Source organism: Meriones unguiculatus, chromosome 17 (assembly GCF_030254825.1).
Source record: "Meriones unguiculatus strain TT.TT164.6M chromosome 17, Bangor_MerUng_6.1, whole genome shotgun sequence".
NCBI lineage: Eukaryota > Metazoa > Chordata > Mammalia > Rodentia > Muridae > Meriones > Meriones unguiculatus.
The window spans coordinates 39352588-39367214 of NC_083364.1; the positions used below are offsets into that span (position 1 = coordinate 39352588).

The following is a 14627-nucleotide window of genomic DNA, read 5'->3' on the forward strand; positions in this document are numbered from 1 at the left end:
ACAGCCAGGGACAGAGCCAAGGCGCGTCCCGCCCCAGAGACCCGGGCTGCAGAGTTTCAGTTTCGTTTCCCGAGAGGTCCCTCCCTGTTCCCCGCAGAGCCACCTTCTTTTCCTTGCTCTGTGGTCCCGTCGGACCGTTGCCTGGTGAGTAGTTTGCAAACCGGGCGGTGGGTGCTTGGGAGAAAAAGTTTCCTCCGGGTGGTCGGTCGCCTTTTCTTGCCGGGTAGGAACCAAGTTCTCAGGGCCAGGCCTGCCAAGGGGGTGTGGAGAGGAGTAGAGGGTTAAAAGAGTTTGCCGTTTGTGCTTTTTGAATCCATTGTTATATAACTAGTACTAACTGGGATGCAACTCTGAATCCAAGGTATATAGTTACCTGTTTTCTTTGAAGTTGAGGGCATTTCTTGGCTTGCTTTCTTTTTCAGTATTTGTTTGTTTATTTATTTAATGTACATTGGTGTTCTGTCTGTTTAAGGGTGTCAGATCCCCTAGAACTGGAGTTACAGACAGTTGTGAACTGCCCAGTAGGTGCTGGGAGTTGAACCCAGGTCATTTGGGAGAGCATTCAGTGCTCTTTAACTGCTGAGCCATCTTCTCCAGCCCCCAGTTCTTTTCTGGTTAGATGGGCACCTAGGAACTTTCTACTCTGGGTCCTTAAGTCAGTGAACAGCACAGATCTGCTTGCTGCCCTGAGTCCCTGGAGAGTGAGGTAGAGGCACCTGCTCGCAAGAGCAGTCAGTACGTGTGAACAGAGCAAAAGCCAAAGGACTAAAAGGGCTGGTTTCCAGCAGAATCATGAGGTCGGGTCGGGGAGGGAACGAGAGTAGCCTAGGCCAGGAGAGCTGAGGTTTGGAGTGGGGGGGGGGAGGGGCTCAGTCCCAGGCCTGGGAGCTTGTGAGGTGGGTTCGGGAGAGGAGTAGGAAGGGTCTGTGAAATCTATAGTGTCAATAGAAATACAGTTGGGATTGTGTGTGCTAATTCTAAAGTTTGTCACCATAGTTTAATTCGCAATGGCTAATTTTGACTACGGCTGGTATCAGGTAAAACCCAAACTAGCTGCTGGGCAGGCTTATGAGAGCTCTTCTTGATTGGATCATTTGAGGGAAGACCCACCCTAAATCCGGGCACCACCTCCTGGTAGCAGCAAATATAAAATGACAAGGGAAAAAGGAAGCTTTTGCTTTTTGCCTGCTTGCCCCAAGATAAACCTGACGCCCATCAGCTGCCTCCGAAGGACCTCGGAGGTCTGTCTTCTGCGAAAGCAACACTGCCCTCTGGAGGCACAGAGGACCCTGTCCCTGCAGTTTTGCTTGGTATCTGCCCTCCCTCAAGGTCTAGGACCGTCTGTGCTCTGACAGGGTTTTTCTGGGGCAAAGACGTTATCAATCACTCCAGACACTTAATGACAGCAACAGTTTTAGATGCCATATTGTAACTTTTTATCTTGAGTCCAGCAGTTCGTAATCTTTAGTTTTTGCCTGCTTGGCTAAAAATCTTGGAAACGTAACTTTCCCCAGAGTTTCCGGTTGTTTATCCTTAGGTCAGAGCTGTTTATAACAGATTCGGTAGAACACACCCCATGCAAGTTCAGAGCTCCCGTGGAGAGCTCCGCTGTCCACAAGGCTGCTCTTTAGATGGCTTTTCCCATTCTCAGCACTTTGTTATCATTTTCTAAGTGTACCAGCACCTTCAAGGCCTGACTCCTATCTCACTTCCAAAAAGCTTTTACTGTTCCAGCCCCTGAAGCTTTCCCCCCTGACTTAAATCAGAATTCCCTGAAGGTAGGCAGGCAGCCACAGTGGCAAAACTGTGGTCATCCTCACACTGACATGAGAAAGTGCTGAAGATCAGAAGTTTCTTTTATGTCCCTATGGTACGGTCTTCTTTATTTTTCCATGACAGGGTTTATTTCTCTGTGTAGTCTTGGCTGTCCTGGAACTCTGTAGACCAGGCTTTCCTCAGACTCAAGAGATCTGGCTGTCTCTGCCTCTCAGTGCTAGGCTTAAAGGCCTGTGCTGCCCCAGGCGGCCTCCTATGCTATATTCTTAGAAGATTCCCTCAGCTTTAGTTGTTTTGGTACAAGCCTTTACTACCAGTACTTGGGCGGCAAAGGCTGGGGAATTCCTGGGTTCCAAGCTGGACTTATCTGCATAGCAAGTTCCAGACCTAGGAAGAGTAATGTGATGAGGCCCCATCTCAAAAGCAATAACGAAACCCAAATTCCCTCAGCGTTGGTCAGTGCTTATTGTATTCTTCTTTCTATGTGTCCCAAGAAACAGGTCGCCAGGATTAACAGACTACACTTGGAAACACGAAAGAGTATAAACGTCTAAAGACACACGTGGGACCCAAGGATGGCCTTTCACACGGTAAAAACATAAATATCTTTCACCGTGAAGTCCAATCATTGCACAAAGAGTTCTCCCCATAACAAGAAAGCTGGGCCTTCAGTTACACCTAGCGTCCTCCTGTGGCTTTATACCCTCAGTGGTTAAGAGTAAACGCTGGCTGGGTGGTGCCTTTGCTTCCAGCACTACTCGGGAGGCAGAGACAGGCAGATCTCTGAGTTCAAGGCCAGCCTGGTCTACAGAGCGAGTTCCAGGACAGCCAAGGCTACACAGAGAACCCCTGTCTTGAAATAAAAGAAAAACATAGGTTTGCACCCACATGGTGGCTCACAATCTTGCCTGAACTCCAGTGTGAAGGGATCGGAGTCCCTTTTCCAGTCTTGGTTGGCTCCTACATGCAGGTAGTGTACACAAGCTCACGCAGGCTCGTACATACATGTAAACTTTTTGGAGAGGTGACTTAGTGGTTAAGAGCACTGGCTACTCTTTCAGAGAACTCAGGTTCAATTCCCAGTCCTCACATGGCAACTCATTGTCTTTGACTGTAGTTCTGGGGATCCAGTGCCCTCTTTTGGCCTCCACGTGTTACACAGATATACATGGAGGCAAAACACCCATACAGATAAAATTAATTTTTTGAAGTTTCTTTTCCTTGTACTGTGTGGGAAATTGAAAATCAAGAGTGTGCTAATATCATTAAATACGGTGGCACACAGATGTGATTCCAGTACTCAGGAAGTTGAGGCAGAGGCCTCACGAGAGGTTCCTGGGTAGCCTGAGCTATGGAACAAACCTGTCTCAAAATTCAAAACATAAAAAAAAAAAAAAAAAAGATATACTAATCTAATTAGCAGAATGAACTTGGGGGTGGATGATTTTTTTTTTAAACGTCATCTCCAGAACTGGGAATGTGGCACAGATGATAAAGGGTTTACCTACCATGCATATAGCCTTGGGTTCAATTTTCTAGTTGTTTTGGGTTCAGGAATTGCCACACACTGACCACTTGGACACCAGACTCAGACTGATGGAAGTTTATTGAACGCTGAACAAGGACTGGCCGACTGGGGTCATCTGGACTAGTCAGGCTGTGATGCTGGGATGTTTCTTAGGTGGCTTTTTTATCCAAAACCCCATAACCAGGTAATACAGGTAACCAAGTGTAGGAAGTGAGGGGGGGGCAGCATTATATCATTTTGACTAACTAAACATAATCTATTTTGTTCCAAGTGTTGTATATAGCTTGATAGACAAAGCACTCTAAGCTGACTGGCTGGGATTTAGGGTAGGGGAGCTCTTGGGGACTTTCTGGCTTCCTGGGAGTAAAGAACATAGCGGGATGAAGAGATCTTACCTCTACCAGAACATACATTTATCTTTAATTCAAGCAAAACATGGATTTATCATCTATTGTTTTATACTAAGCAGCAAGTATTGACCTGTTGAATTACATCCTGGTCTCAGGCACATAGGCCTAAGAACTTGAACTTAATTTCACCTTATGATCAAAATGGAGACTTGGAGACAAAATGGCTTCTGATAATGCTAAAAGCAACAGCAGGTGTTCACAGAGGAGCCAAGAACTAAAGTAGGTCTCAACGGAGGGGCTATAGAGTTTAAGCAGGTTACAACACAGTAACACATAAGTTGGGCTTGGTAGGACGTAGCAAGTTTGAAGCCATGTTGAGCTACATGAGACCCTGTCTCATGCCCTCTCCATGGCATGTGGGTTTTCTTCACTCATTCAGCGGTTATTTTTCAGGATGGGGTAAGAAGTGATCAAGGAATGAAAACGGGAACAGAGAAAGGCATCTTGCTGAGTCGATCTGAAAATTCTCACTTAATGTTTGTGTCATGAAGTAGGCAACTGGAAATGGGTCCTTACAGACGGGAGGAGGTGGAGATGGGGGAAGCAGCTGGTGAGGCTCAGGTCCTCATGTTTCCTGTTCTGGCCAGGGAAATCCCACAAGACTTTGGAGATAGGAGCCTGTCTGAGAGCTATGGCTCATTATGGTTGAGGCCTTTTATCTGACTCTGAATTAGGAGTGCTTCAGCGGAGCACGGCTGTGCACATCTGCAACCTCAGCTCTGGGAGATTGTGGTAAGAGAACTGTTGGGCGTTCAAGGCCAGCCTGGGCTGCAGTGTGAGTCGAACAAACAAGAAGTGCATTGACCTCTAAGAGGCATAGACAGGATCTGTGGTAGTATTTCCATGTTTTAGGCACACCGATTAAAAATAACACAAGCCTGGCGGTGGTGGTGCTCGCCTTTAGTCAAGCACTCGGGAGGCAGAGGCAGGTGGATCTCTGAGTTTGAGGCCAACCTGGCCCACAGAGTGAGTTCCAGGACAGCCAGGGCTACACAGAGAAACCCTGTGTTGAAAAAACCAAAGGGGAGAATGAAACAAACAAGACCACGACAAAAATCAACCAACTGAATAATGACTCTAAACCAACGACAACCAAAAAGTCTCCTTCCCAAACCCCAGCCCCCATGCTCTGAGCGGCGACTCTGTTGGGTAGACCGTGGGAACTGTGGGTTGCCCCGCCTTTGAGCTTTTAAAGCAGCCATTTCCTGTTTTTCTGCAGGGTGCTGGAGCAGCTGCGGCCCCTGAAACAGCAGGTATGACTGCCTCACTCTCGCTCTTACTTAAGAAAGGCTTTGCTCAGCTCTTCCCTCCGTGCAGAAGAGGGCACACGGAAGGAGACTATCTCCCCCTCGGGGGCTCAGGTGTGTGACTGCAGGCCCCGTGGAGATGCCAGCACGGCCTTCGGACAGGGGAGCCGCCTCAGAGGCCCTGTGGCCGCTGAAGACACGTTCTCTTGGGTCCCCACTGTCTCTTCCCTTGCTGGCAGACTTCTTTTCCCTGTTGTTGGCTGTCTGAGACGGGTCTCACTCTGTAGAGCTGGCTAGCCCGGAACATCTGAACGCTGACGTTAAAGGTGCACATCAGGACTCCCTGTGAGACGCTTCTGGCTATAGCCAGAACAGGCAGAAAGGGTGACCAAGATCCAACCTGCCTAGTTCTAGGGGTGACCCATTTGAGGCTTCTCATCAGTGCTCAGGCAGGTTGAGACCAGTTGCTTACTTGTGGCTTCTTTTGAGTAAAGGGGGTCACCAGAAGTCTTTCTTGGCTTAGACAGAAATGGAGTAAATTAACTACTTTAATGTTTTAGGATGCATATTTTCTAGCATTTTAACATCTCCAAAATGAGACCCTAGTTTCACTGACATAATTTTCCTTCCTCAGAGGCATAGGATGGGTTGGTATTTCGTTACAGAATGAAGAGGCTTTCTCTTGGGATAATAGAGACCAAGAGCAAGCCCAGAATTGAAATCTGCACTTCGTGTCATGTGCCTGTCGTTTGTGGCCTGTAGAAGGTCTGTTGTGTGTACCTGATGTCTGTTTGTCCTTGTTGTCTGTCCCTATCAAGAGTGTGGTAAAGGAATTAAAAGTCCCTTTTTCTTTTTTTAAAGAGTTTTAGAAGGAAAGAAATTACTTTGACCCCCAAACAGATGTTCTGAACCTGTAGCCAGCCACATGTTGCTCCCAACACTTACGGGTTATTTATTTTGTTTAAGGTTGCTTTCAACCTGTTGGCTGCTCTCAGCAGGTGATTACCACAACACACAGAGGCGCACCCATTATTCTGGGTCACGGACATGGAAGAATCATAGTTTAAGGCTATATTTAGTTTGTGGTAAAAGCTGACCGCAGGAGAAATGCAAAGCGTAGAAGGTCGGTTACATTGTTCTCTTAAAGGGAAGTTTAGAAGGTTGACTTACAGTAGGGAAACAGATTGAGTACATACTTTTAAGTGTGTTCTAGGTATGTTATTAAGTTGGTTCAGTTTCTGAAGGTAAGGGGGATTTTTAGAAAAAGATATTGTCACTCCACAGGTTGGGTTATCCAGAAAGTGGATTTTGAGGTACAGTAAGGAGTATAAAACATATTATATGAAAGATAAAGAAGCCGGGTGCGGTGGCACACATGTAACCCCAGCACTTGGGGAGGCAGAGGCAGAGGCAGGTGGGATCTTTGTAAGTTTGAGGCTAGCCTGGGATGCAAAGGAAGTCCAGGACAGCCAAGGCTACACAGAGAAACCCTGTCTTGAAAAACAAACAAGGAAGGAAGGAAGGAAGGAAGGAAGGAAGGAAGGAAGGAAGGAAGGAAGGAAAAAAAGAAAAGAAAGAAAGAAAACAAGAAAGAGAAAGAAGTCAGACCGTATTAAAAAACAAAAAAAACAAAACCTGTCCTAGGTGGGTGTGATAGTAATCCTGGAGTTTAGGAGACAGGAGGAGTATAATTCAAGGACCACACGGTGAAGCGTGGTAGTCTCGCTACCACCTACTTCCAGGTCTCTGGCAGCCTGGGATGTGTGCCAGAGATGCCCCCCCCCCCCAGGGCAGAAGTGGCCTCGCTCAGCCTTTGACGGGGGTTGTCCTGAGAACCGTGACTAGTGCTGAGGTGAACTTTAGTGGCAAGTAGCTAGAGGCTGTGAGCTAACTAGATTCTCCACGTACAAACAAACTAAGGGGGGTGCAAACAGCATATCTTGTAGTCTGAAAAAAAATGCAGTGTGATTATTTATTTATTTATTTATTTTTTAAGCTAAGATTTCACCATGTGGTTCTGACTCACCCGGAACTTGCTCTGTAGACCGGGCTGGCCTTGAACTCACAAAGATCTGCCTGCCTCTGCCTCCCCAGTGCTGGGGTGAAGGGATGCACAGAATAGTAAAGAATTTTTTATTTTTATTTTTTGGCTGCTAGGCTCTAACAGTGATGGCTAGAGTTAAGTGCCATGAGGCAGAGGCTGCAGGCTTTCTACCCACTGGCTGGTCTGGTGTTGCCCATCTCCCCTCAGTAAGGAGCAGCTTTGGCTAGCGACCCTTGGAAGCTGGCTGCGTGTCTCAGCGCCTGTGATGAGGGCTGCTGTAGGGCTACGGCTCTGAGTTCCGTGATCTGGGATGAGTTTTGTTGGCTAGCCAGCACACACAGTACCCTTTGCTTGCTTGTTTGTTTTCCCTTCCGGGTTTCTTTGGTCTCTCCTTAACCCAAAGCTGCGATGTCTTCTACAGTCATCTCTTAACTAATTGCACTGCTTAGATCTGCTTCAGAGTAAACCTGACTGAGGAAAGAGAAGAAGTCATGGCTACAGCTTCCCTTTATTTCTGATTCACAATTATGTCATTTTAGTACGTGTGCACTTAAAGCGCCTGAGTCTTCCCAAACTCACAATTTTTACATACGTTCAGGACATTCTTGTTTTCTCAGGGAGTGCTAACTAAACGCCACACACAAGACTGGGCCCTTTTCAAGTGACTTAGCACTGAAGACCCTTAGATATCGTTTGCCTGATTCCAGGGGGGATAGTGGGAGTTCATCTCTCTGTGGAAGAAACTCAGTCTCCAAGTGTGGAAAGGAATCACGTCCAAAAAAGGAGTCATTTGTTTCCTGTTTTGTCTTTTCTCCTTTTCCAGCCGATTCTCATGAAGAACACACTAGATGGCAAATTCCCATTAAACACAACGTCTTCGAATTTTTAAAAAGCAAGGAGAGCCAACTGTGTGAAGTCCTCCAGAATAAGTTTGGATGTGTCTCTACCCTGAGCTGTCCAGCTCTAGCAGGAAACAGCTCTCCCGCTCAGCAGGTCTTCAGAAAGAGGCTGACCCCTAGCATAGAGTTATCCGTCTGGAAGGATGACCTCACCAGACATGTTGTTGATGCTGTGGTGAACGCAGCCAATGAAGATCTTTGGCACGGAGGTGGCCTGGCTGGAAGCTTGGTGAAAGCTGGGGGCCTTGAAATCCAAACCGAGAGCACAAAATTAGTCAATAACTATGGTAAAGTTTCAGTTGGTGGAATAGCTGTCACGAGCGCAGGGAGGCTTCCTTGCCGTTGGATCATCCATGCCGTCGGTCCTAGGTGGACAGCAACGGACAGCCCCATGAAAGCTATTGCATTGCTGAAATGTGCCATTTGTAATATTCTAGACTATGTCACCAGAAACGGTACACACATTAAGACAGTAGCAATTCCAGCCCTGAGCTCTGGCATTTTCCAGTTTCCTCTGGATTTGTGTACACGCACCATTTTAGAAACTATCCAGTTTTATTTCCAAGGGAAGCAGACGATCAGTGATTTGAAAGAGATCCACCTGGTGAGCAATGAGGGCCCTACTGTTGCGGCCTTTAAGTACGCGTCAGAAAGCATCCTGGGGAAGGAGCCGGGCCTCTGGGAGATTCCAGAAACTACTCCTTCTTCACAAGTGACTCTCCAAATTGGCCAGGGCCTGACGTTCCAGATTGTCCAAGGCCACATTCAAATGCAAACAGTAAGTCTTTGTTTTTATTCTCTGGCCGTAACACAAGGGAATCCTGGAACTAATTAATTACTAAGATGTTTAAAGTAGAAGACCGTAGGATGAACTTTTGGGGGGTTATGAGTGTGAATGTCAGGGTTAGGTCATCTGGATTGGAGACCAGCTTTATTACTTTCTAACTCAGCTCCTTTCTTTCAGTCTTCAGTCCTTCTTCTAAAACACACTGAAACACTTAAACATCTGAAAGCTGGCACCGTCCAAGAAATAGTGTGCGGCATGTGGCTAACATGGAAATTATAATTATTAGGCTTTGATTCTTAGGAACCGTAAGGAATTCGAATATTCTTTGAGCCCAAAGAACTTAAGCTTTTTCTTTATTTCTTTATTGTTTTTGAAACAGAGGTTTTTTTTGCTTTTTACTACGTCACCCAGGACTCATAATCTTTTTGCCTCCGCCTCAAGCACTAGATTTTTATTTTTATTTTTTAAAGAGCCTTGGCTGCCCTACGGCTTGCTACGTAGATCAGGCTGGTCTTGAACTCATAGAGATCCACCTGCCTCTGCCTCCAAGTACTGGGATTAAAGGTTACCATGCCTCGTCTGAGCACTAAAATGAATGAATGAATGAGAGTGAATTCTGTGTGTGTGTGTGTGTTGATAGGTGTGTGTTTGTGGGTTTGTGCATGCTTGGGGAGTGTTGCACACCTGTGCACAGGTATGTAGGGGCAGAGGTCAACCTTGGTTGTCTTCCTAAAGTACTGTCTACCCTTTTCTTTTTGAGACAGAGTTTCTCATTGGTCTAGAACTTGTCAGATGGTCTGTGCCAACTGGCCAGATAGCCCCAGGCAACTTCTTGTCTTGGCCTTCTCTGCTCGGCTGGGGTTATGAGTGCTTGTTACCCACCTGACTTTTTTTTACATGGCAAATTTAGATCGCTCTTTCAGGGTAAAACCATTAACATCCGTGATAAACTGAGCACCTTGGCACATGCCTGGAATCAACACCCCAGAGACAGAGGCAGGAGATTTGAGCCAAAATTGAGGCTAGCCTGGTCTACAAACCAAGTTGTAAGCCACCTCAGACTGCATAGTGACACCCTGTCTCAAAACAACAAAAATTCACAGAAGTACCTAAGTTTCCTTTGATGGAGCCAAAGACATTAGGATGATAAGAGTTTGGCCACCAAAGCCGCAAGAACACAGCCTTCTTTTTGGCACTGCTCTCAGAGTCGTGACATATGAGATAAAGTAGTAATAAATATAACTAATGTCTGTGTGTACTTTGTTTCTGTAAGTCAGTGGTTCGCAACCTTCTTAATGCTCAACCCTTTCAATACAGTTCCTCATGTTGTGGTAACCCCCCCAACAATAAATTATTTTCATTGGTACTTTATAACTAATTTTTCTACTGTTATGAATCATAATGTAAATACCTGTTTTCTGATGGTCTTAGGTGACCCCTGTAAAAGGGTCACTCAATCCCCCCCAAAGGAGTTATGACCTACAGGTTGAAAACCACTCTGTAGATGACCTGGTTAAAATGGTTGCCTGTGAAATGGGCGGATGAGTGTTATCAGGTGACCCCAGGAAGAAAGAAACCTACTTTTCACTAAAGACCTTTTGGTCTCGTTTATACTTTCTTTAACCTTATGTACATGAGAACATAATGTGCTAGAAAGTTTCCAAGAAAGTTTATTCTTTGTTACAAAACCACCTACAGGGAAAACAGCAAGAAGCTAAGGAGATAAGGCAGAGAGAGAGTGAAACTTGTGTGGATTTGTCTCTAAGATAACCATGGTCTAGGGTTTTGGTTCTGGTAGAATGCTTGCTTAGCATATGCAAAGTCCTGGGTTCAAGTCCTTGGAAAAAGTCCTGAGAAAAATGAGAACGGCTGAGTGTGTGGCAGTGTATGCTGGTAATTTTAGCTCTGAAGAGATGGGGAATGCTCAGGGTTAATTTAGAGTACACAGTGAGACCCGGTCTCAACAAAAAGGAAGGCAGGCATTCGGGTAAAAAATTAAAAGGACTGGAGGATTCCATTCCATGGTAGAGCACTTACCTAGCAGCATGAAGCCTTGAGTTCGATCCCTAGAACCCATAAACCCATAATCCCAACACTGGGGAGGCAGAATCAAGAGGATCAGGAATTTAAGGTCATCTTCAGCTATTCAGGTAGTCTGAGGTCATTCAGGCCACAGGAGACACTGCCTCAAAAACAAAGCAAACAAGGTATGGTGATGCATGCCTTTAAACCCAGCACTGAGCAAGCGGAGACAGATGGATCTCGGAGGTCATCCTGGTCTACATACTGAGTTACAGGCCAGCCAGGGTTCCATGGTGAGACTCAAAACAAAAACAGCAAAAATAATCCAGCAACAACGGAGGTTGGAGAGAAGGCCCTGCTATTGACTGTTCCGGTAGGGGACCTGAGTTCCGTCCCCATGCCTAAAATCAGGCAGCTCACAACTTACTTTAACTCCAGCCCATGGACTCTGACACCCTCTTGAGGATTTTGCAGGCACTACACTCATGTGAACAAACCCACACAGAGACATATACACAATTGAAAAAAAGATTTCTAAAAAAAAATTTTTTTAGTGTGAGTGTTTTGCTTGCATGTGTGTTTGGCACCAACTTTGTGCTTGATGAAAGCAGAGGCAAGAAGAGGCCTTTGGGTCCCCTGGCAGTGAAGTTACTGACAGTTGCAAGCTTCCATGTGCTAGATGGGAATTGAACCCAGGTCTTCTGAAAGAGTAACAAGTGCTCTTAACTACTGAGCCACTTCCCCAGCCTGAAAATAAAGTCTTTAAAATAAAAAGAATGATCAGAAGCTTGAAGTATTTTAAACATAATTCAGCAAAAGGTGAGCATAATGACAATATCATCCATATAGGTACATAATTTCAAAATAGGGCAAACAACTTCATAGCAATGAAATGAACTCTCTTTGGAAATATCAGTCTCTGTTGTGAAATCAATTTTTGTGGATTTTGGATATTCAGAAACTATTTTTTTTAAAAACTTCCAGGGGTAAAAGCATGTTCTTTTTCCTGTGCCCACCTTTGCTCTGAATAATGACACGGAGACCTTCTATTTGTTTACAGTAGCTTTAGGCACTGTAGCTGGGCAGATACTCAGCTATTCAAGGCCAACAATACTGGCCTGGCCTATGTCCCGCCATGTGACCTGATACTTGCCATTTTAGTCTCACCCTGGCACCTGCTTCTTCAGCAGTGTCCCCGCCTGAGACTCTCTCACTGGGATCAGAAATCCCACCTCAACTCTTCAGCCCTGCTATTGTCTGTTCAGCTCTTTATGTGACCAATCAGAAGGTGATGGAGAACGTTGTTTACAACATACCAAGACAGGAGATGCTTCCTCATAATGACAGTGCCAAAGTCCGGATTGCAACCAGATCTTTGGGTACAGAGATCAGCCTTTGAATACATGGTGCACAAAGACATCACCAAACATTCAGGGAAGTGCAAGTTAGTTATTTCAGAAGGAGGGGTTTAACATTGAATCCTGTGTCTTCTTCCCTTTTCAGACAGACGTAATTGTTAATTCCACAAACAAATATGATCTTAAAGGCGGATGTGTATCTAACTCAATTCTTAAACAAGCGGGACTTGAAATGGAAAGGGAACTCGACAAGTTTAGGTGCTCTGCAGATGAGGTGGTACGTGTCACAAAAGGATTTAAATTGTCCTGTCAGTATGTGTTCCATGTGATATGGCAACCCAATAACAAATACCAGGTAAGTTCAAAATAAACTTATGTTTGTATGCTTGTGTGATCTGAGCATTTTGTCAAGTTTCCATTGTTTGATTATGTTTATGAAATGTTTGAAAACACATCTACGACTGACTGAAAGGCTAAGCAAGCACGGTTGCCCCCAGCTCTCTTCAGTTTGATTTGAAATGTCTAGGTGCACACACTGCACAAGGTCACTGACACCCAGAATCCTTCAGTCTATACACCAGTTTGCTCCCCAATACTCAGTGACCTGCTCTATCTTTCCATAGTGAGGCGGGAACCCAGCCTCTCCGTATTTTCTCTCACAAGTTAAATTCTAGCAAGAGCTGGATTCAAATCTGTTTCCCAGTCTCATCCAACTGTGCCTATAGTAGATACTGGCTCTTAGCCAACGCCTGCCGTGAAACAGGAAAATGGGAGAATAGAGGGCATCCACTCAGGTGCAGAGAGCTGCTTGATCCCAGTGTGCCTTCTGTCTGTGTCTGTATTTATTTATTTATTTATTTACTTACTTACTTACTTATTTGAGACAGTTTCTCTCCCTACAGAGTCCTGGCTGTCCTGGAACTCACTATGTTGACGCGGTTGGCCTTGAACTCACAGAGATCCACCTGCCCCTGCCTCTTGACTGCTGAGATTAAAGCTATTTTAATCTTTGAGATGAGGTCTCATAGTGTAGCACAGACTAGCCTGAAAGTGTGTAGTCCAGGCTATCCCATAACTGATGGCAATCCTCCTGCATGGGCCTCCAGAGTGCCAGGATTATAAGCCACCACCCCTGGCTTGTGTATTTTTTTTTTTTCTGTGCCATGTCCTCACCCAAATTGGCCCCTCAATCATTCTTTATGCTTCATCTTTTCAAGGTTCTTTCACAGACAACCTTCCTGTCTATATGTGAATTCAATGTAATTTAGAAAGGTTGTTGGAAGGTTAGCCTGGCATGGTGCCCTACTCTTGGGAGGCAGAGGCAGGCAAATCTCTGTGAGTTTGAGGTCACCTACTTTACATAGTGAGTTTTAGGCTAGGCAGGGCTGTATAGTGAGACCTTGTCTTAAAAAGGAAAAAGAAAAGTTGATGGACTTCTCCAGCAGAAGCTACACAGTAGATCCTAATAGTGAAGGAGTACTGTTTTCTTCTTTTAGTCTTCTTTTCATCCCATAAACTGTCAAGGACTCTTTGTTGATTGGAAGTGGCAGGTGAGTGATGCTTGGCTCACTGAGCTAGGGAGATTATCAGGGCTACATAACTGGGAGAGATCACAGTGCTTCAATACCCTGGGTAGCATTCAGTGGCCTCAGTTTCTCAGCCATATACTTCCTACTCTTTAGCCTATAGATATAGTGGGTTTTTGTGAAGTGGGGCCTTACTGGCCCTCTGAGGACATGTAGTGCAGTGGCAAATTTTGAGCACAAGTGAAGAGTTAAGTGAAGTCTTATTTTTGTCACAGAGGTTGATCTTGAACTTGTGTTTCTCTTGCAGCTATTGAAAGATGCCATGAGGAGCTGTCTGAAAAAATGCCTTAACCCGGATATAAATTCCATTTCCTTTCCTGCTCTTGGGACAGGAGCGATCGATTTAGAGAAGAGTATAGCAGCACAGATAATGTTTGATGAAGTTTTGGCATTTGCCAAAGAGCACAGGGAAAAAACACTAACTGTGAAGATTGTGGTCTTTCCAGTAGATACGGAGGTATACAGAGTGAGTTCGCATTCAGTTTTTCATTCCCCACCAATGTCTGATCAGGATCTCTAGTCTAACACACTGGTTTAGGATCCCACAATGTAGTGGGAGCCGTGTAGTCTTGCCCTTCAGCTCCACCTCTCCAGGTTCTTTGCTTGTTGCCTACTCCTTGCGTAAAAGCTGTCACTAGTGCTTAAGTTGCAGTTTTCCATCACATTTCGTTCATATTTCTAAACCTGCACCATCTCCTGCTCTCTGAAATGACCTAGCCAGGGAATGACTTTCATCTGCTGTATTTACAAACTCTTGGATGAAGACAACAGGGAACAATCCTGTTAAACTCTCTCTAGGTAACTGTGAGATCAAGGCATTTTATTTGCTCTGGAACTAGAAGCTACAAAAACAGTTTGTGAAGGAAATGTCTCTAAATGAGGAAACTTCAATGTTGAGTTGGGTGTGTTAGTGTGTGCTTTGAGTTCCTCCACTTGGGAAGCAGAGGCAAGAGGATCTGAGCCAGGATGG

At 45.3% G+C, this 14627-nt stretch overlaps 1 protein-coding gene across 8 annotated transcripts in view; it reads left to right on the plus strand.

Annotated features, from left to right (window-relative positions):
• Positions 1 to 8: 8 nt before the first annotated feature.
• Positions 9 to 14627, plus strand: part of Parp9 (poly(ADP-ribose) polymerase family member 9) — a 31255-nt gene continuing 16636 nt past the window's right edge. Inside the window, exons 1-6 of one of the 8 annotated variants that reach the window (XM_060370324.1) lie at positions 9 to 144; positions 2271 to 2366; positions 4934 to 5075; positions 7829 to 8682; positions 12217 to 12426; positions 13905 to 14123. In XM_060370324.1, the coding sequence (XP_060226307.1) occupies positions 2352 to 2366; positions 4934 to 5075; positions 7829 to 8682; positions 12217 to 12426; positions 13905 to 14123 (1440 nt within the window). In that variant the 5' untranslated portion in view covers positions 9 to 144; positions 2271 to 2351. Of the gene's footprint in view, positions 145 to 175; positions 224 to 2270; positions 2367 to 4933; positions 5076 to 7828; positions 8683 to 12216; positions 12427 to 13904; positions 14124 to 14627 lie in introns of those variants that run through there. The other 7 variants (XM_060370328.1, XM_021634636.2, XM_060370325.1 and 4 more) reach the window with 7 other exon arrangements.